Source organism: Tympanuchus pallidicinctus, unplaced genomic scaffold (assembly GCF_026119805.1).
Source record: "Tympanuchus pallidicinctus isolate F22 unplaced genomic scaffold, pur_lepc_1.0 scaffold3, whole genome shotgun sequence".
Classification (NCBI taxonomy): Eukaryota; Metazoa; Chordata; class Aves; order Galliformes; family Phasianidae; genus Tympanuchus; species Tympanuchus pallidicinctus.
Genome location: NW_026294747.1, coordinates 15659895 through 15680247, shown reverse-complemented (window position 1 = coordinate 15680247; position 20353 = coordinate 15659895). Strand labels below are relative to the sequence as shown.

At 44.5% G+C, this 20353-nt stretch overlaps 1 protein-coding gene across 3 annotated transcripts in view; it reads right to left on the bottom strand.

Moving 5' to 3' along the window:
• The window catches only part of LRP5 (LDL receptor related protein 5), a 129161-nt gene extending 110577 nt beyond the window's left edge, over positions 1–18584 (bottom strand). For 2 of the 3 annotated variants that reach the window (XM_052694914.1, XM_052694916.1), the window contains exon 1: positions 18409–18584. In XM_052694914.1, coding sequence (XP_052550874.1) covers positions 18409–18490 — 82 coding nt within the window. In that variant the 5' untranslated portion in view covers positions 18491–18584. Of the gene's footprint in view, positions 1–17609; positions 17677–18408 lie in introns of those variants that run through there. The other variant, XM_052694917.1, reaches the window with a different exon arrangement.
• Positions 18585–20353: the final 1769 nt, after the last annotated feature.

Sequence of the window (20353 nt, the reverse complement as noted above, 5' to 3'; positions counted from 1 at the left end):
TACCTTTAGTGCAGAAAAAGGAAAAAGTCTTTTTCGGCTTTTTATTTTAAGATTTGTGTCCTTTGGAGTTAATGTAACATCTGGAACTCGAGCTAGAAATTGGAAACAATTCAGATCAGAAACAAGCATACCTTTGTCAAGCCTGTATTAGTTGAAGTCCTGGAGAAAATTTGCAAGCCAAATTTTCCAAATGATGTAGAACCACTATTTTATCCATTAAGATTTTGGAACCACCATCACTGCATAATCTACTATTACTGGCTAGACAGTTGTCTGCCAAACCAAGGAGGAATAAAATAAACTGGAAAAAAAAAACCAACCCAACAACCAAATGACCCAGAAAGAGACCTTGCTCCCTTCACACACATTTGGCATCCAGAATCTAAAAGGGGACACTATGGGCTTTTTCCCCCCGTTCACGACCTTTTACTCAAAACAAAACCAGTTCTGGCATTCAAGAAAGAAACCCCTTCACCTGCTTTTTTTTAAACAAGTTTATGTATAAGGACAAATCTTCAGTTTTTCCTACAGTTCTAAGATTGCACCAAGCCTGGGGAGGAATAGATGCCTACTACATTTGAAATAACAACAGCAAAGTTATTGCCATGTACTCTGCATCACAGAATGTGAAACATCCAAGTACGGTTTTCTCCTGCCACATCCCCATCCCTATTTTTAAGCACTGCCCTTGCACTTATCCATTTTGGCAAAGCTCAACTGCAATACCACGTAAGAGACTACTTCAGTGCTGCTTCTGCTTATTCTAAAATCAGAAAATACCAGAAATCTCAATGGACAGACTGTTTCCAGTGTTTGTGGTTACATGTGCAGTGCCATATTAATTCGCACGAAGACAACTGCCTCGAATCAACTGACAGATAGCCCTAGTGTGGCTTGAAAATGGTAAACACTATTATGGAATTGAAAGGAGTGCCCTGCTCTATTAGAAAAAATGTGTTAGTATGTTATAAATCTCTAAGGTATGGAACGGCTTCTCAGAATCAATGCAAAGTGTGGCAATATTTAAACAGCGGTTGCGCAAGGCTGTCTGGTAGAAAGGAAATTAAATTATCATCTATCAAGTGGTTTACCAGTACCATGACCCCAAGAACATCCATTCCTATTGCAGTCCTCAGGGTCAAACATAATTCTATAAGCAATTCACTCACCATTCACCACTTTGCAAAGACAGAGTAACGGGGTGAACACCAGGCACACAAACTCATATAAGAAACGAATGGCTTCAGCTTTAAGTTTCACATCAGTATTCAATGCAAACACAGTCTGTGCAAACAACAAACAAAATTAACATCAGTCTGTTTAATAGGCTCCAGAGAAAAGTTAAGCATTTGTTCTGAAGTACATGAGCAGCTATGGATAATGCAAATTTGATGTCTGACCACCAATCCAGCCACCCACGTATTCACAGAATCATGATTACAGAACATTTTAATATAGAGCTACAACAAATTACAGTTCATCTTTGATTTTTATTCCGTTCTTTTTAAGTTGTACCTACATACCTGTTGAAATTTTCAACTGAGTCTTAATGACTTACTACTGGCATAAGAAACTAACCATCTTTGTTGCATGGAGAGGAAGAGCTGCCACGAAGTTGTCAAACACTAGAAAGCTTCTGTGAACCTCTACTTCATCATCAGGTTAAAAGGGAGAAAAAAAAATGTTATTTTTCTCTTCTCAGTTGACTCTGAGAAGTTCTCTTCTGCCCAAATGCTTTCCCACCTGTATAAACAGTCAGGCCTAAGTATTGTTTTAACCCAACACATATCTCCCTTTCCCAAGCAAGAAAGGAAATGCACGTCTAAAAAGCTTTCAGTTCCCCATAAAAGAGGTCTAAAACGAAAAGGAATTTCAGTAAGTTCCACTGAAAGGAAAAAACGGGGAGGGGAAAAAAAAGAAAAAAAGAAAAAAAACACAAGCTTTACACAATACTTTATGGTAACAGCTAGAAGTCAGAATGGAGATTCTCACCCTGAATGATATGATGCAGACATACTGTAAAAGACTGCCAACATGAAGAACTTGCTGTTTAGATACACAAGACAAAGAACACAAGGAAGCCCACAGAAGGCTGGAATTAAGGGTCTTGCCTGTGGCTGCCCATTGCAACCCATGGCAGAGCCAAGATGAGAACCCGCAAGAGCCAAGTGAAGCACTGAACCATAACCATGGTTTCTGTCTAGCCAAAATAAGCCTTTTATTTTTTATTATCCAACTAAAATTGTCCAAAGTTTAGAATAATGAAAGGCACGCATTTCCTACGGCAAATGGATTAGGGAAGATCTTAGTCATCCAACCCTCCCAACCCCTAAGCAGCCTGGATAAGGTGTACTGCAAATAGCACATGGATCCTGATGTACAATGCATCGAGAGAAATATGACTAAATGTTTTTCCCGCCTTCTCCATTCTTTGGTTTCAGAAAATTAAAGTACCAAAAGAAACAACTCCCAGGTTACACTACAGAGCAATTGCTCCAAATGCAGAAGGAAAAAAAAAAAAAAGGGGGGGGGGGGGGGGGAAGAAAAACAGAAACAAGTGCCAGTGTCAGATCAAAGTAAAACAAGGATACAAGCTGCCATTTTGGTAATCAAAAGACACCTGGCCCATCTCCAAAATCAGAAGACCACAAGCGTAAGCAGCACATTGCTGGAAGGACAGGCAGGGAAATGGGAACACAGGTGGTTTTGCCACAAATAATTAAAACACAAATTCTGAATCTGCTCAAAGAACACAGGTGACAAAACATCCACTGGTGGGGGTTTTGTTTGTTCTTTTTTATTAGTTCATTAAGTCAGCAAAGTAACCCTTATTTCTGCAGGAGGAAGGGTACAAGCCTATCAGCATTACACAAGGAAGCAGCATCATGGAGGGCTGAGCGAAATGCATTTATTTATACTAAAACAAGGATAACTTAAACAACCTGTGGCTGTCAGGGATCTCATTATGTTTGGCACATGGTAACCCTTTCCTCTATCCTACTTGAATGCATCCACCAAGCTAAAGAGAAAGATGTAATTATTACATTGAGATGTAACCTGCTTTTTCAATGCCAAAATGCCAGAAGAGAAAAGGAAACTCCTACAGTGAGTGAAAAGCCAGTGTCGTTATTTCACTCCTCACCTGTTCAGCTGCACGGAGCTGCACTAACTCCATCAGGATTTTTACAGCAAGTCTGCTTTATCAATGTAATAACTACACCTGTTTGAGCAGCGCAGACATAACTGCGGACTGCACGCCTCTCAGAGCAGGAAGCAATCTCCCTTTGTGTCTGGAAAACATCCAGTACTTTCACAAACACCACCAAGCACAACTCAGCAAACACTTCCAACTCCATGCTATGCTTCAGAAATAAAAAAAAAAAAAAAAAAAGGAGGAGAAAATATCCTGCTGTGATTCAGGAGCCAAACAGGGAAATGTAACTTAGGTACAATACAGATAATACACTCACTGCTGCAATGCACTGCCTTGCATCTAACACAGCATTACTCACGGCCAGAGCATTACTGCCCCAGCCAATGCCCTTTAAGCACAGAAAGCTTACTGCAACCAACTTTCACATCTCTGCTATGTCTAGTTGTTGCAGAGCACACTGAAGTTGCAGTGTTGTGGATTCTGCCCCCCCTCTACATACATATTTTTTTACTTAATAAAAAGTGTGCCATTTAATAGAGAAAGCCACAGACCCACAGACTAAAAGCCGTATTTCCAGCCTAGAGAGGTGACAGATATGATACATTCAACATGCCAGACATCCGTGCGTGGTGAGAAATTAACAACTTCATTTTAACCTTTTCTGTACAGCCTTCTGCAGTGAGGGGTTGCTGATAAACACGAAATAGATGCAGCAAACAACCGTGTGCCTATCAGTAACTTCCTCCTGGTATGACCCATAATGACTGAACACGGAAGTTACCTTCTTAAAATACAACAGGGGCTTATATGAACATAGCTTAACCCATACGTTTACAAGTGAAGGGCAAGAGCTGCTCTTTGTATACACTGCAGGCAGGGAAGACTTCCTTCAAAATATATTTTGACCCAAACAAAAGGTTTCTGTGAATTTACAAAGAAAATAACACCATCACCTCAAAATTCATTAATGAATCACAAGAAAACTGAGGATTGTGCCTGCACCCACTCAGCTTTGGTAACACCGTCTAACAGAGAGGGAAGGCTGACCGACCAGAGTACTGAAAACTAAAGGCAAACCTACCTTCACCAAAGACTAGATGTAAACTAGACCGCAAAAGCACTTGCTTTTTATGAAACTCAGCTTTCGCCTGAGAACAAAAACCAAAACAAACAAACAAACCAACCCAGCCCACACAAACAAGCAGGGACTCGAAGCACAGCTGACAGAAGCCCTTCGCTCCCATCCCAAGCTTAGGGCACCTCAGTCTGACGTACCTGCTCAGCTGGGGCAACCTCTGCTTCCTGCCACAGTGGCATGACACAGAGCAAACACAGTGGAAGTAAGTAAGCACAGAATGGCCTGGGTTGAAAAGGACCACAATGATCATCTAGTTCCAACCTCCCTGCTTTGTGCAGGGTCACCAACCAGCAGACCAGGCTGCCCAGAGCCACATCCAGCCTAGCCTTCAATGCTTCCAGGGATGGGGCATCCACATCCTCCTTGGGCAACCTGTTCAGTGTGACACCACCTTCTGTGTGAAAAGCTAAATAAATAATACATATTTATATGTAAATGTATATAAATATATAAAAAGGTGCCTTCTAATTACAGCATTACATTCCCTCCCTTATAAAACCCTCAAATGCCTTGTATGTTCTTACACATAGACAAACACATACTTGTGTGCATGAGCAGACACATGCTCAATACGGTAATAAGACTTGACATCAGATGACACCTAACATTTCTTAAGGCTACTTAAATTGAAGCCTTCAAACCAAAAGTTTCATCTCATGCAGTAATTGTCCAGACACACCACAGAACAACACAACATCAAAGAGGAAAGCATCTATCTACTCCTGCACAACAGCTAAATCCATACAATTAACCCCCTGTAACATCACTCTGTAAATGCAAACACATGCTCCACTTCTGTGTTCCTCAGAAGATCCTCCAAGATGCCATTCTTGTCTCTAATGAGGTGCAGAACAAACAATTAAAGACTTGCAAAAAATAACACATTGAGTTTAGAATTAAAAAAAAAAAAAAAAAAAAAGCCAACAGAACAGAGAACAAACAACACAGGCTGTGTAACATCTGAATTGCATGGAAACATGTGGCATTGCCCTTCCTTCAAAGTTCAGCATGTCACACCCATTAAACTGTTCGTCTTGCAGTATCACAATTTTATTGGTCTACAAAAAATTGATTTAAATCATACTTTGCCCCGTATCACGAAGAAGTCTCTCTCTCCCCCCTCTGACCTCTGATTCTCTGAAGGAATTCATTTGCTGACTGCCCTCAGCAGGCAGGTGTCTGGGCACTCCCAGGAAAGCAGGGTTCATCACATGAAATGGCTCCTCAGGAAGACAAATGCCATCACCTTGAACATCCCCCGCTCCTCCTCTGACGTCCACAGCATGGGACGTCGTTCAGTCAGGGTCAGCAGTCCTGGCTGTGCTCCTTTCCAGAAACATCCTCGGTTCTGTGTAAGCACTGCTCTGCAGCAACTGAAACATCACTGTGTTATCGCCACTATGTTCATCAAAGATCCCAAACCCAGCACCATACCAACTACTAAGAAGAAAATTAACTTCATTCCAGGCAATGCTAGGACAAATACACACAGCTGTCTCTATGGCTGAATCACTTTTCACCCAGTAGCTCTCCTTCCTCAGCTGTATGTTATGCTGTCATACTTCTGTAAACCAAGACAGGAAAACAATTCGGTTAGGGAAAGACGAAGGAGAGGAAGAAAAATAGGGGGGAAAAAAAAAATAAAGAATCCACAGCGAGGAGAAACCATCCCACAAAACAAAAGGTAATGTCTGCAATGGGAGGAGGTTACTCTCAGCCTAACCAGTCCTCCAAATCTCATTTGCAGTGTGGCCACACATTTTTGTGTTGTCATTGCACAGACCACGATATGGATGCTGGGTACTGCCCAAGCCAGAACCACTGGACAAAACACTCCCTTTGAAACACTTTTTCTAAACTATGCCAGGTTTTGCAACCAAATTCCTTTTTGTTCAGGCTTAAAGCCACAGTTAGCTAAGAAGAGGTTCCCAACAGGGTACAGGACGCTTCAAGTTAGTCAATCCACTGGGCAGCACGACACTCCTGCAACTTCAACCTATGTGTAAATATTGTTTCAATTATTTTTTATTTTTTTAAAAAAAGTTATGAAAGAAAGAGGGGAAGGAAAAAGAAAGAGGGGAAGAAAAGCAACAGGAGAACAACTTGTTGTATGCAATTTAAATCTCAAGTCAGACTCCAGGGAAGAAGAAAAACTTAATTAAAATCTAAACTGTAACTTGCAGATAAACCAAATTCTGGGCTATTTGGGGTTTACATGTAAAGTTCAGTGTGCAATTCAAATGGAGCCTTTTTTGCCGTTGCCAATTTTACAACTGTATGGAAAACTGCCCTTTGAAGTTGCTGGTGGACAAGTTTCAGGGATTCTTGTTTTGAGATCAGTTTTTAACATGAATTTACCACTGTCAGAACCAGACAGTTTCATGCTGTTTCGGACACGGGGAAGCATTTTGAAACATGACTGCCTCAGCAACGCACCACTGACACCAGCTCACCGAGGGGAATCAGAGCTGGAAGAGATGCAGCGTAGACTAAAGAGCCTATCACACATTTGATGCATGCTCCACAGGACCTGGGAGAAAAACTGGAGCAGAATACTACCTGCTGCAGACACATCTAGTTGTTAACGTTCCAGCAAAAGAGACCCTTCTAAGAACAGGCAATATTTATTATGAGACTTGGAACTGATCGCTATTCCTCGAGTCAGAGCTTCTTCAAGTGAAGATAATAGAACACTCAATTCTGGCCACATATACACCTGACTCCACACATACTAATAATTAATAAATAAAGAGTACCTATCTTACCAACCTTACAGTTCTGAAGTTCTGTTAAAGCTTTAAATGACAGAAACACATTGCCAAGCACACAAAGCAAACACAACTCACTCAAACACTCACAGTAATTGGTTCCCAGCATCCAGCTGATGTTTAAATAAGAAAATAACCCTGCAAAGTCCACTCCTTTATGTAAACAGCCAACATTAGTTCAGACTTTATAATAACAAACTGGTGCTAAAGCTTCTTTTTACAATCTTAAGTGTGCGCAGGTAATGCTTACCCACCTCCCACTGAACTTAACTGCTTTATTCTTGCATATCAACATTTCAGTTTAAAAAAAAAAGTCAAAATTCTCCTTTCTGGATAGCTCCTAGAGACTGTTACAGAGTTCAATACATTGCCTCTGCCTCACAAAGAAGTGGCAGACAAGTTATACAGGACAACGCATTGAATACAGCTGTAATGCAGAGCACAGCAGCTGACAAGGTGCATTTTCATCCCTGCAATCTTCTTCGTACACCTGTTGATGCCTGGGACTGCAGAAAACTTGCAAAAGTATTTCATAAGTGCCAGCTGGTACATGGCCTCCAAACTGCCATGAAGCTTTACTGAAGTAGTGATGAGGTCTTGTCAACAAAGTGGTTTGCAACAGCAATGGCAGTCACACAACAGGAAAGAGAGACATGGAGTCATTTTGATTTCCAACACAGACCATAAAAAAAGAATTGCAGTTAGTGTCTCCAAGTGAGCACTGGAAAGAAAGTGTAAAGCAGTCTCCTCCCCATTAACAGCTGTGGAACTGCAGTAAAGACAAGCAGCTGAAATTCAAGAACAGCAGAATTTATAAGAACAAATTCCTGCCACTCCTCGGAGTGTACCTGTCCTGCCACATGGACTCCAAAACCAAGCATTACTTTTTCTGTTGTCTACTGAAGTAGCCCTTCCATCTACCCCTGCACTGACAAAGTGTCATACCTCAGAAACATGTGCCCAGAAGGCACTCTTCCCACATGGCCTCAGAGATGTTCTTGTAAGCCCTTAGCTATGTGTTCAGAGAAGAAATACAGGAAAGAAGGCATCCTTCCTCAGAAACCAGCATTAATGGACGAGAATGTCCTAAAAGGCTATCAACAAGCATGCAAACAAGTGTTGTGTTATAAACAACCATGCTAGTCAAGGAGTTTACATCACGATGGGACCAGAAGATATTCAGATTGAATACACTGAGCCTGTTACACAGTCGCAGCTCCCATACTTGGAAACAAGCTCCAAGCCTAATGCTGGGAAAGAATTACAGTCAAGTATTTCAGAACAGATCTTTGTGTGGAAACCATTCTAAAATAAGAGCGTTCCTGGGAGACTTCTTCTGGAATAGCTGCTCAATTTTGAATTCATATTCCAGTTTGGAAGAAGCAAGTTTTGTTCCCTCATAAAAGCCTTAGAATCCACACAAGAAAGGTGACATAAACAGGTCTCAAGAACATTCCTCAAACACTCTCAAAAGTGCACCTCCTTCAAAAAGGAAACTTTTGCCTTGCATGTCCCTAGGACGTCGATCCCACAGAATCTAACAGCCAGAAAAACACAAACACACACCAGCATGTCCCAGCTGCCTTCTGGCTGGGGTTGGCAGCCTGTACACATGCTTTTTGCCCGCGTAGGAGCTGCAGCCCCAAGAAGCAAGAGTGGCTTGAGGTACTGGGCTGGCTGCATCAAGAACATAACAATATTCCACGCCCTCCCTCACTGCACAGACTTCCTCAGGAAAATAAAAATAAAAACAACCAGAAAGGACAGCAGGAGGAGGTGAGAGGCCAATGCTTATGAGGATCCCCTAGCCATTGTTCAGATACAATAAGTCACCAGCATCATTCCCCGCATGCAATAAGCTCTGGCTGGCTGACTCCTGCCTCTGAGGACCAGCACAGATGTGCTCTATCTCCAGATGCCAGCAGTTCCACACCCTGGGGAGCAGCAGCCAGAATTATTTTCCATGAGCTGTAATTATTGCAGCAGGATGGAGAAGGGCTGCATGTGTTGAGGTGATAATTCCCAAGGTAAATGAATCCTGGATCACTTAAATCTGTTCAATGACAATTAAGACATTAACACAGACCAGGCAAGTTGAGAGGCGATTTGAAACAAGTCACAAACAAAGCACTTCTCATCTTCTCTCCACTGTGCGAGAGTCTGAGAGCCAAACAGCCCTCAAACATCGACTATGCTGCAGCTCCTCCAATTTCACCAAGTCTATGGGTCAGACATCATTGGCAGAACCACACACTGAAAGGAAAGCAAGCTGGCTCTTCAAGCTGCCAGGAAAAGGAGGGTGGTGGTTTTCTGTCTTGTTTTTTTTTTCTTCCATTCAGCGATGCTGTCTCATCATCCTGCTCAGAGAAGTAACCCAACAAGTTTCCAAGAGCTCTCTTGACCACTGTTTTTAATTACCCACCTACACACATTACAGCCTTTAGCAATCGTGGTTCTTCAGACAGTGGGAAAATAGCAGAAAGCAAGCAGGTAGAAAGAAAGATAATACACCAGAGCCCTGCCTAGAACAACTTACAGGCTGAGAAGAAACACTACCAACACTAGAGAAAGATGCACCATGCAGGAATTACAAAATAAAAAGTCAGAAGGTGATAGATATGCAAGATCAAAGATTCAGCTGCACAACACTGATCATGCATGCAATTTTGGTTAATAAAACACTTATCTTCCTGCCTTTTCTGGGATCCTTAACCTACAGTTCTGCTGGTGTGCAGCCTCGTTTTCTTGTAACGAAACACCATCAGCGAGAGAGAAATTCAATGCAGACAGATAGAGCGGCTTTATTGCCAGAAGGTTATTTAAAAAGCATAGGTATAGGAAAAGATTACTCTGAGGTGCTTCTTGCGTAAAACACTCCATGATCCATTCAGAGCGATCATCTATATATCACTGTCACCTTTCTTCAGATGCAAAGCTGGAGTTCACAGACTGCAGTTGCGACACCAAGAACAAAACCAGGCACGCTGAGTTCCAGCCCAACACTGAGCTACTGCAAAACTTTCCTCCTTAAAATCATATATACAGATATGGAGGCAAAGTCTGTGCAAAAAGCAGGGTTTTTTATTTTTATTTTTATTCCCCCTCCCGCCCCCTAGAAATGGAAGGTTATTCAGTAACACAACCACTGGAATGAAAGAAGAAAACAGAGCAGGAGAAACTGGTTAACCAAGTATTTAAGCACATAAGAACATATATACATATTATATCCACACTCACACATACACACGTACAGACATATATGGCATATATATCCCCTTCCCAAACACCTCACACCCTTCCCCATGCACATACTTCAGCATGAGCCAGCCAAGGCCTTGCAAGAGGTTTCTTCTGCCAGTGTCAGCACTTCTCAGAACTATGAGCAAATCCGTCTCTGCCCTGGGGAATTGAGTTATCTGGTAGCACATTTAAACTCAGAGCAACTACCAGTCACTAAATAAAGCCCTGGCATTTTCCAGGCCTCTGGCTCAGGCAAAACGCATTCGCTTTCCATAAATGTCTGGAAGGCTGTTTAAAGCAGTGAAATCTGCAAACAGCAGAATGACCTCAGCATTAACAGACACCCAGCACATGGATTTTGTCACAACCGTTCAAGATTCATTCTAGCAGAAAGACTACAGCCTCCCAACCCCAGCAAACACATTGCCTTCTGTTGCAGGCCAGGAAGCTCAAAAGCAGCTAGGCTAACTGGACAGTAAACCTCTGCCCTTTAAAGTAAAGACTTTCCCAGCCAGGTACCATTTCCAGTCGCAGTCAGACGACAGTAACGATCAATGGAAATGACCAGAGCCAGAAAAACACTTCAGAGAGAAAATTAATTGCAATGTGTATCACATTTTTGGCCACAAACTGGCCAAAATGAGCAGACAGAATTTAATTTCTCTGGAAATGTTAACCATCTGCAGTACTTGTTTGTCAGAGTTTATTGGGTAGCAAAGACCTGGCAGCACACCTCAAACACTCACTAAGTGTCAAGCACACAATTCAAAGTTCAATTGGCACAGAACCACAGAATGGCCCTGGTTAGAAGGGACCTTAAAGATCCTCGAACTCTAACTCCTGCCACAAGCACAGGTTTGATCTGCAGGCACAACAGAGCTCACTTCAGTCATTTGTCTGCAACCGTGACACAACCCCTCCAGAATACTGGATCTACTCCGAAAGAAGAAAATACATATATCCAGGAATATTTCCTGGATCCTTATGGCACGAGGGTTTCTTTTAGCAGTTGACAAGGGGGGGCTGTTTATCGAGAACACAGATCAGGAGAGATGAAGATCCAGGTCTGTACAGGTTTCAAGGCAGGCCAAAGGCAAAGACGCCTGCATTAGCCACACCCTCCCTGAATCTCACTGCCGAAATGGGTCCAGATGTTTTAACTATTTCTGCATATGCACTTTCCAGCGTTCCAACACCTGCAAACTAAGTTTTAGCACACGGATAAGTCATAGCCTTAACTTAATCCAGATAGAAAAAGCAAGCTGTTAAATCCCAGACAGACAAAAATTCTCCACAGCACAGATTTCTTTAACTCAACTACTGAAGATGTAGAAAACGTACAGACTTCTTTTAATCACCCCCAGCTGTGTGTACCTTCCAAGTGGAGACTGCTACCCACGTGCACTTCATCCTATTGGCTCTCACTTGAGGCTGTGACCACTAACACAGCGCTTCAGTTTGCTTTCATAGCTCTTGCAAAGCTACACCCAGGTAAGCCCTCAACAGTTTTCTGCTGCTCATGCATTTTCCCCTCAAAAAATAAGAAGAATAAAAAAATTTAACATATACTTCAAGCACGTGTAGGGGAAACGAAAAAATCAAAAGCAAAATGAGAGCTATCCATAAGAGAAATTACGTCAAAATTCACTCCTACCACCAGGCAACTCTAACCTGAGCTTCTTGGTTGTTTTAGAATTATAACTAAAGTTATGTAAATTGCAGCTGCTTTAAACCCAGGCAAAACGTGCACAACATACGGTGTGACAGATATGCATTTAACACTGGTAAGCTACGGTTCAGTGGTTAAAGGTGACACCATCCATAAAACAAAAGATTCATTGTGAGATTTAAAATGTGCTGCTATTTCATAGACTTCTTCAAGCATTCTGGCTTTTGTATTAAGCTACAAGCACTAAGAAAGAATATTTGGTATGTTACACAGACATCCCCTGTAGTTACACATCAAGCAGCAAAGCTCTTTGCCTTCCATTTGTTCTGAATTCCCCAGAATCTGCTTGAGCCTAGCAAGTTCACTGAAGAAGCACATCTTCTTACAGTAAGGGCAAAACCGGGTCACTTAGAGTCACCAAGAGAAAATGGAATGGCAGAAATGGGGCAGGAAGTGCAGTTCCCAGACACAGAAGTTTGAGGCCAGGTTATCCAGTGCTCAGGCTAACTGGAAGCAATACAAGCCTGACAAAGGCATTTTGTCTCAGTTGATCCACATACTGTCACAGTCTCAGTCAAGTATCCCTCTCCATTTATAATGGTACTACTCTCAGCTTCCTCACAGCCACACTTTATAGTTTGAAGTTTTGCATAAAAAGTAGCACTTAATTACATTTCTTTTAAATATTTTCCCCACTCTGAAGTCCAGTCGGGACAGTTTTAATTTAGAAAGACAGAACAGAACGTGCTAGTACAAAATGAAGGCCAAGAAAAGTACAAGTACTGGACAAAGCACGCAAAAGCCCAAAACCCAGGTAAACCTGAAACCTGCACAGATGGTATGCTGAGTTACTGACAAGGATTTAGATGGGTCACTGCAGTTAGACGTAACTCATGCCTAATTGAAATCCTGTAACGTATGATTGACTACAAATTCTCAACTCCAAAATGACCCCTCAAATTACTTAGGTTACAGCAGCACTGTTTTCTTGCATTCTCCATTCCTTTTCCCTTTGGTTGAGTTACAACAGCACAGAACAGTGGAAAAGAAAATGAACTTCTGCAACACAGCGTTGCAGCAACACAATCCAACTCCCAAACACAAGCCAAGAAATTAACTCAGCAGGTCCACTCAATCAGCAAATTTTCCTCATCAGCTGAAAGGTGTACAAACACCAAGCAGACAAAGCCTGCGTCACACTATGGCTTCACTAACTCTTCAACACCACAGAAAGAAGAAGCCAAGCTTCTGTCTTCACTTGCAGCCTTCTCCTCCTTTAGATCTGTCCAATTCTTGCAGTCTGAGCATCCAGAGTCCGTCAGTGCTAATTCATCAACTTCGTTATCATGTGTAATAAACCACTTGTAAAAAGGAGATTTAAATTAATGCAACATTAATGGAATGCAACATCACTGAGAAATTAAAGTCAACATACACTCATGACAAACTAAAGAAGGGCCAATAGAGAGCCTCCAAAATCTTGACGGTCCTTGTGGGTTCCTTTCAATCCCGGTTAGTCTATGATTCTACGAAACCATCATCACAGATTTCTGGCGACTACTGAGCCAAATGGAGAGACGTTAAGGAGCCCCCCAAGTAACCAAGCATCTGCCACTCCATGCAAACCTCAAACCAATGGCAACAGAAGAAAGAAAACCCCCACATTAGGACAACTTCACTTTCACAGGGCAGTGCCTGTCCTTTAACAGGAACTCCCAAGTAAAATCTGGAAAAAAAAATAAAAATCAAGCCCTTCGTATAACCACACTACTCATTTCTACCATGATAAAGACAGAAATAAAACACATTTCCACTTTTCACAGTGGAAGGGAGAACTACGAGCTAACACACAGGCAAATTCACCAGAACAGAACAATCCATCATTTTTCAAGATAGCTCACAAGCAGCACACTTCATAGTTTCCTTAAAGAATTGCCTGTTATACCTATGTGGGCTCAGCAGAAAGACAAGAGCTCAAAAACCTTAACTCTGCCCACAAGGACTTCTATTATCGACTAAAGGAAGTCAACTTACGCTGGAGAAGCTCCACTTCCTTATGTATTAAAGATAAATAATGGATGCTAGGTTAGCAGACTATTCAAAACAACCTAAACCACTTCAGAAACCTGAAAGAGTTAAGGAGTATTCAGCATCTCTGCTATTAAGCAAGGGTACTTTTAAACACACATACCAACATCCGATGGTCTCAGACCACCAGGAACTTCCTACTGCACATGCTGTCAGCACTGTCCACTGCAATAAACCTTTGTACTCTGAAATGAAGCAATACTGTAGCTGATGCTCTTTGATATATTCCTGTAGGCCTGTCCCCTTGAAGCTAATTTAACGTAACACACTAACATAATGTATTTACTGGCTTACAAGTGGGTTTGATTGCTCTAACTCTTTCATCATCCAGAGCAAACTAACCAATTTAAACCGAGCATGTGTCAATTTACTGGTGTCCTTGCAGAAGTCATCCATGGATGTAACATTAACACAGAACAACCACCTCCCATGTGCCTGCGCTGGCTGGTAAAGCACAAGCCACGAAATAGCAAAGGAAACAACAGCTAAACTAAAACTCCTGCTTATTACACAGACCCTCCGCACCCAGCACTCATTCCTGGAACTCCCTGGAACTTCTCAGTAGAATCTTGTGGCTTGACAGATATTTCCCGTCTATTCTTTAGAGAACAGAAACCACCGAGATGAAGCACTGGTGAGTTCCTCATTCTAAGTTTTCCAAGTACAAGAAGGAACCGAAAGAATTGTTGGCGCATAAGCTCCTAACAAAAAACTGTACGGAACAATGCTCTATCTGGGGCATACTTCCAGTTCTCTCTCCTCCTCTCGCTACAACCGTTTAACCTCTCACAAACTCAAAATCTGCTCTTTGGCTCTATCATGACGTTCCCCATGGGCTAACTTGACAAGCACAGGGCTCCCCAGAAGCATTTCCCAGTTCAGAACTCCCAGCTGGCACACTTCTAACTTCTTTGGAACGTCCCAAATGCCCCTGCAGCACGTGGCTTAGGCCAGCCAGCATCCCCAGCCAACACTGTCACAATTGGTCATAAATTGTCGACTGTCTTATAATGAGGAGCAACAAACTCACCTACAACGTGCAGCTAATACTGGGTTTCAACTCAGAGGCTGTTCCCTACCCCAAGCAGTCAGGCTGCCTTCATACCACATGCTACCCATACCATAAATACAGACATAATGTGAAAGTAAACTGCTGCCATTAAAGCCATTTCTGATTTATTATTATTATTATTTATACTTTCAATTTCACATTACTGGCTAAATAGAAACGAATTCACATTGGACTCCCTTGTGAGGCTCTTTTGTAAGCCATGTGAGCGTTCATTCCAGGAGAGGTTTTGTAACATTTATTTGTTGTTACAGACAGACCTTACCATAACAATAAGGCACAACAAGTTCTCAGAAACAATCTGTGTTTGTTACCAGTCACCTTGGCTTGCATTATCCAAGAAAGAAGCAGGATAGAAAAAAAATTCACCGCTGGAACAACACCAAGGCCTATTTTACTATTACATTATCAGCAAGTAAAAACAATCACAAAATAAAAGTTAAAGCGGCTGAGTTAAAAAAAAAACAACTTTTAAAATGGCAAAAGGCAATGATGGAATTCACAGTGGGCTATTGCTGAAATACATTCACACTCTTCTGAAGTATGACCTTATGCATCCAACTGATGCATTCATTACGTAAACATCTACCCTGAGAGTAAATTTAAAGTGCTCAGGCTCAGCAAATGTGTTCAGACACCATACCTGAATGAGGCTGAAAGCCTTTGTCTGGAGACAGAGCAGCCAGCGCTCTGAAAATATGAACTTAAACTTTGTGATAAGCCTGAAGCTCCAGTGTTGCCTCTCTCACCCAGAGGACCTGTGCCCATGACTCGCACTTTGCTGGCAGTGGTTGCCAGAAAGGATCCCTGAGCCAATGACGGACTGACTGAAGCTGCACTGAAGTCATAGGGACTCCCACACAGCGCATTCCCTCGTCACCAAATTAAGCACGTGTTCCATCTTGCTACATTCCACACTTAGGCACAGTGAGAAGTTTCATCAGTTTTACATTATCTCAAGAAAATCAGTATGAATTAAAAGCCATTGTAAGGGCTGTGCTCAAGTGCTTTTTTTATTTCACAGTGCATCCCGCGCTCCAAGCTTCTGTGATGATCCGGCACACTCCTCTGTTCAGCTGTCACTATTCAGCATGTCGTGGTATTGGGCAAATCATCATTCCATTAAAGAAAATCACTATCTCCCAATGCAGCACACCACAGGCAGCAGCTAACTGAGCTCCAGTGAATTTAAGAGCAATTCTTGCTGAAGGTAACGTTTTAACGAGAGTTATTTCAAACGCTTCTACTTTTTAAGAGCCAGACATAAAACATCTGCTATACAGCATTAAGCACTTAAATATTTTCAGACAAAAATACATCCTTGCCATATCAGAGGCAGAGAACCCTCCCTCCATAGAAGCACCAAGTGCAGCAATCACTCTGCCTCACCTCCAGGTCAGCACAACACACGTCTTGCAGAGGTTTATCATTACTCCAAACCACATTAATAAAACCAACTCCTGCCACGACCACGTACAGAGCAAGGACACTGCTCCACAGTAAAGTTATTTCACGGCCAAAGCATTCCAAATCTACTCTACCAAGCTGAACTATGCAGAAGCTTCAACACCAGAGAAGTTCCAGAACATCCCCAATCCTGCCGAGATCTATTTACATACTTGTAAGATAAGCACATCAAAATACTTCTGAGAGGTAAAAGCCCCTTAAACTCAGGCGTCTGCTCACAGGGCCGGGAGCTGGAAGCAGGAGCCTCCTCAGCACGTTCACAGCTGCTCTGCCCCACATGCACACAGCACGCTCATCCCTGGGGCTCACAGGGGTCACAGCTTCACAAATAGGTCTGGAAGGCAGCGACTGAGTGCCACAATAATGGAAGTGCTGCTTCTACAGTGAGATGAATCAAATTCATCCTCCGAGTTACAACTTAATGTCACTGTGAACTGAATTACGCTATTAACCTAGACTACTAAAAGTTACCTCCTTAATAAGCAGGAATCAGAGAATCGCATGAGTTGGAAAGGACTCTTAAAGGCCACCTGGTCCAACTTTCCTGCAGTGAACAGGGATGCCTACACTACATCAGGTGCTCAGAGCCCACCCTCTCTGACCTTGGGTATCTCCTGGCACGGGGCATCTACCACCTCTCTGGGCAACCTGTGCCAGTGCCTCACTGCCCTTATTGTAAAAACTTTCTTATATCCAGTCAAAGGACACTAAGTATTTTAAAGGTGTTCATAAGACCAGCAAGCAAACATATGGCAGCCCCAAGGAACACCGTGTGCTCCTCACCCTCCACATAAAACAGCGAGTTCACTTCTTTCTTGCTAAAGCTGCGTAGCTTAACTCACTCAAGTAGGAACATCATCTCACCAACACAAGTGCTCAGAATGGAGCGAGTCGCATTTTGGGTTTTCTGAAACTACCTGGAAGACCGAGGTTAGGGTTAGAAGAAGGGACATCCTGAGACGGACATCTTACTTGTATAAACAGGACAGAACGAGCAAAACATAACACGCACCTACATGGAGTTCCAACTAAAAATAGAGAGCGGCGATGCAAGCAGCCAACGGTCATCGCTCCCAATGACAGCATTAATAATCGCAGCCGCTTCAGAAAGGTGGGTGGCCCAATAAAAGAGGCCCCGGGGTGCCGTTCTGCCCTCCTGGCCGCGCCGCCGACTTTCCCCAGCCAGCCGGCAAAGCTCCGCAGCGAGGCGCAGCGCCCAGCCGGAGCCCCGCACGTGCGGCGCGCAGCCCCGCGGAGCCCAGCGCCCGCCCGCCGCCCACGGCCCGCAGACGGAGCCCGGCTGCGCGGGGGGGGGGCCTCGCCGTTCCCCCACCCCCCTCCGCAGCCTCGCCGAGCCTCAGATTCCGCCCGTGAGCGACACCCGACACCAGCGCCTCCAAACCCCGCAGAAATCCGGGACCGCGGAAACGCGGCGCGGCGAAGGGGGGGCGAGGGGGGACGCGCACACGACTTTTGTCTCTCTTTTGCGACCGGACGCGGCCACAGAGAGCCCCCCTCCGCAGCCCGGTCCCCGGGGGAAGCGGCCCCGCGAGGAGGGAACGGGAGGCCTCTGCGTGCGGCGGGGCCCCCCGCACCCCGGGCCGGGAGGAGCCGGGCTATGGGGGCACGAGACGCGCCGCCTCCCCGCCCTCCCGCAGCCGCCCCCGGGGAGCCCGCTCTGCCCGTCCCGTCCATGTGCGCGTCTCTCCCCGGCGGAGTTCTGGGGAAGTTTCTCCAAACTCCGCCAACAAAAGGGGCAGAAGCTCCCTCTGCCGCCGCTCCCCCCACCCCCCCTTCCCTTCCCACGGCACTCACCCCCGGCCGAGCCCGGCTCGCAGCGCAGCACCGAGGCGGCCAGGAGCCGCAGCAGCAGCAGGAGCGGCGGCGCCGCCTCCATGTTGTGCCGCAGCAGCAGCTGCCGGAGCGGAGCCCGCCGAGCGTCTCAGGCAGGTTCCATGCTCGGGGCGCTGCGCTCGGCGGGGAGGGAGGCGGGAAGGGGGAGGCGCCGCGCCCGGCCCTCCTCCTCCTCCTCCTCCTTCTTCGCCTGCCCCCCCGCTCCTGCCTCCCTGAAGGGGGCTGGGATTCTCCCGCTCGCGCGGCGGCCCGGGGAGGAGCCGTGCGCCCGCACAGGCCCGCGCCGTGCACCTGGCGGGGAGCGGCGGTTCGGCTCGGGGCTGCTCGCGCTTTCTGGAGACATTCGTCTGTTGGTTTTGGGTTTGGGTTTTTTTCCTTCATGAGGGGAAGACGAGAAGGGGCAGAGGAAAGAGCTCGCTGTGTGTTTACAAAGAAACTACTCGTGCATCTGCATCGAGTGTGTCCATACCTGTTCCTTCGTCCACGAAGAAAAGCAGCAGCTTTCTTCCGACGTGGGGGTTTTCCTTCACCTTCCTCTTCCCAGCGATACAAGCATTTCCTCACAACGCTCCGTGTCTGCATAGCAAAGAAAGTCACTTTTCAGCAGCAGTTCAGTCGCTTTTTCCCCATCAAACATTTGCCTGTTGATACACATACATTACCAGTGAGAAATGGGCAGAAGCTGCTCTGTGACACGAGGCCTTGGATGCCATGCCAGGAGCTGAGCTGTGCCACCTGCCCCCCGCACATCCCACTCCTTCCTCACACCCAGCTACCACAAACACCTCGGCAGCATGGATGGAGTCGAGGATTTCCCTTGGAGCCTCCATTTTCCCTTGTGCCAACACCAAATTTACCTTAGGAAACAAAGTTGCTGCAGTCTATACACAAGTGGAATCAACAAGGGATCCCCTTGTAAATCACAGTCAAGCTGTAAATCACGTGCAAGCACTCAGACAATAGATGTTTAAAAGTTGCTTTTCCTTTCAGAGGTTCCCCAGACAGCGGCCGTGTCCTTATAGATCTGCCTCGCTGTAGGTTCTGCAACCATGCTTGAGATTTCTTCTTAGAGCCCCATGGGCCCCTGCCCATCTCAAAAAGTGGGACCAAAAGCTCAGGAATTCTTGTGGGACCCGATGGTTAACGGATGCAGGCTTCCTTTAGGTTTCCTCCTTTCCTAAGAAGGGCTTAATGTTGGGATAGTGTTCAGGAGTTACAGAAGGTCTATAGGAAAGGCTGACCTTCACGCCAACCTACAACGGAAAATAAAGCTTTCTACTATACTTTGCTGCTTGTTAATACAGAAAGAATGCTTATTTTAAAGAGGGCTGATTCCAGATGACATTTCAAATCTGGAGAAATCTCAGTGTTCTTCAAGACAGGAAAGCCAGCAGCTTGTCTTCCTTGATAGAAGTTCTGCAATAAACCAGAGCCCATATCAGAGCCACCGTGAAATAGTAATGGCAAAACTTTGTATGAAGAGATAAAGATGATGCTGACTGAGAGATTTCAACAGAGACCAGTATTTTTTAAAGGAAAGTACTTGCTGTAAGGAGAGTTATTGAGAGTGAGAAGACCCACTGGTGGCTGCTCAGAGCCCCACAACAACCTTTGCTGTGATGGAGGACTATTCACATAGCCCACAGAGCTTCATACCATGTGAAAGTTCATTCTTTGCAGTAGCACAGAGCTCAAATGAAAACTTATTTTCAGAGTGTGATGTTCTTGCTTGGCAATCCCCTTCCTCCTCCAATTAACAGACTAGGGGGCAGTCTCTGAAAGCTGAAACAAAGGAAAGGGAGACTAGGCTATGGAGGTAGGCAGCTAGGAAAGACAGACTTACCAGATTTTATATTTATCAGATATTAAGTTTATGCTTCTTTGTGACTTTAATAGCAACACCTTT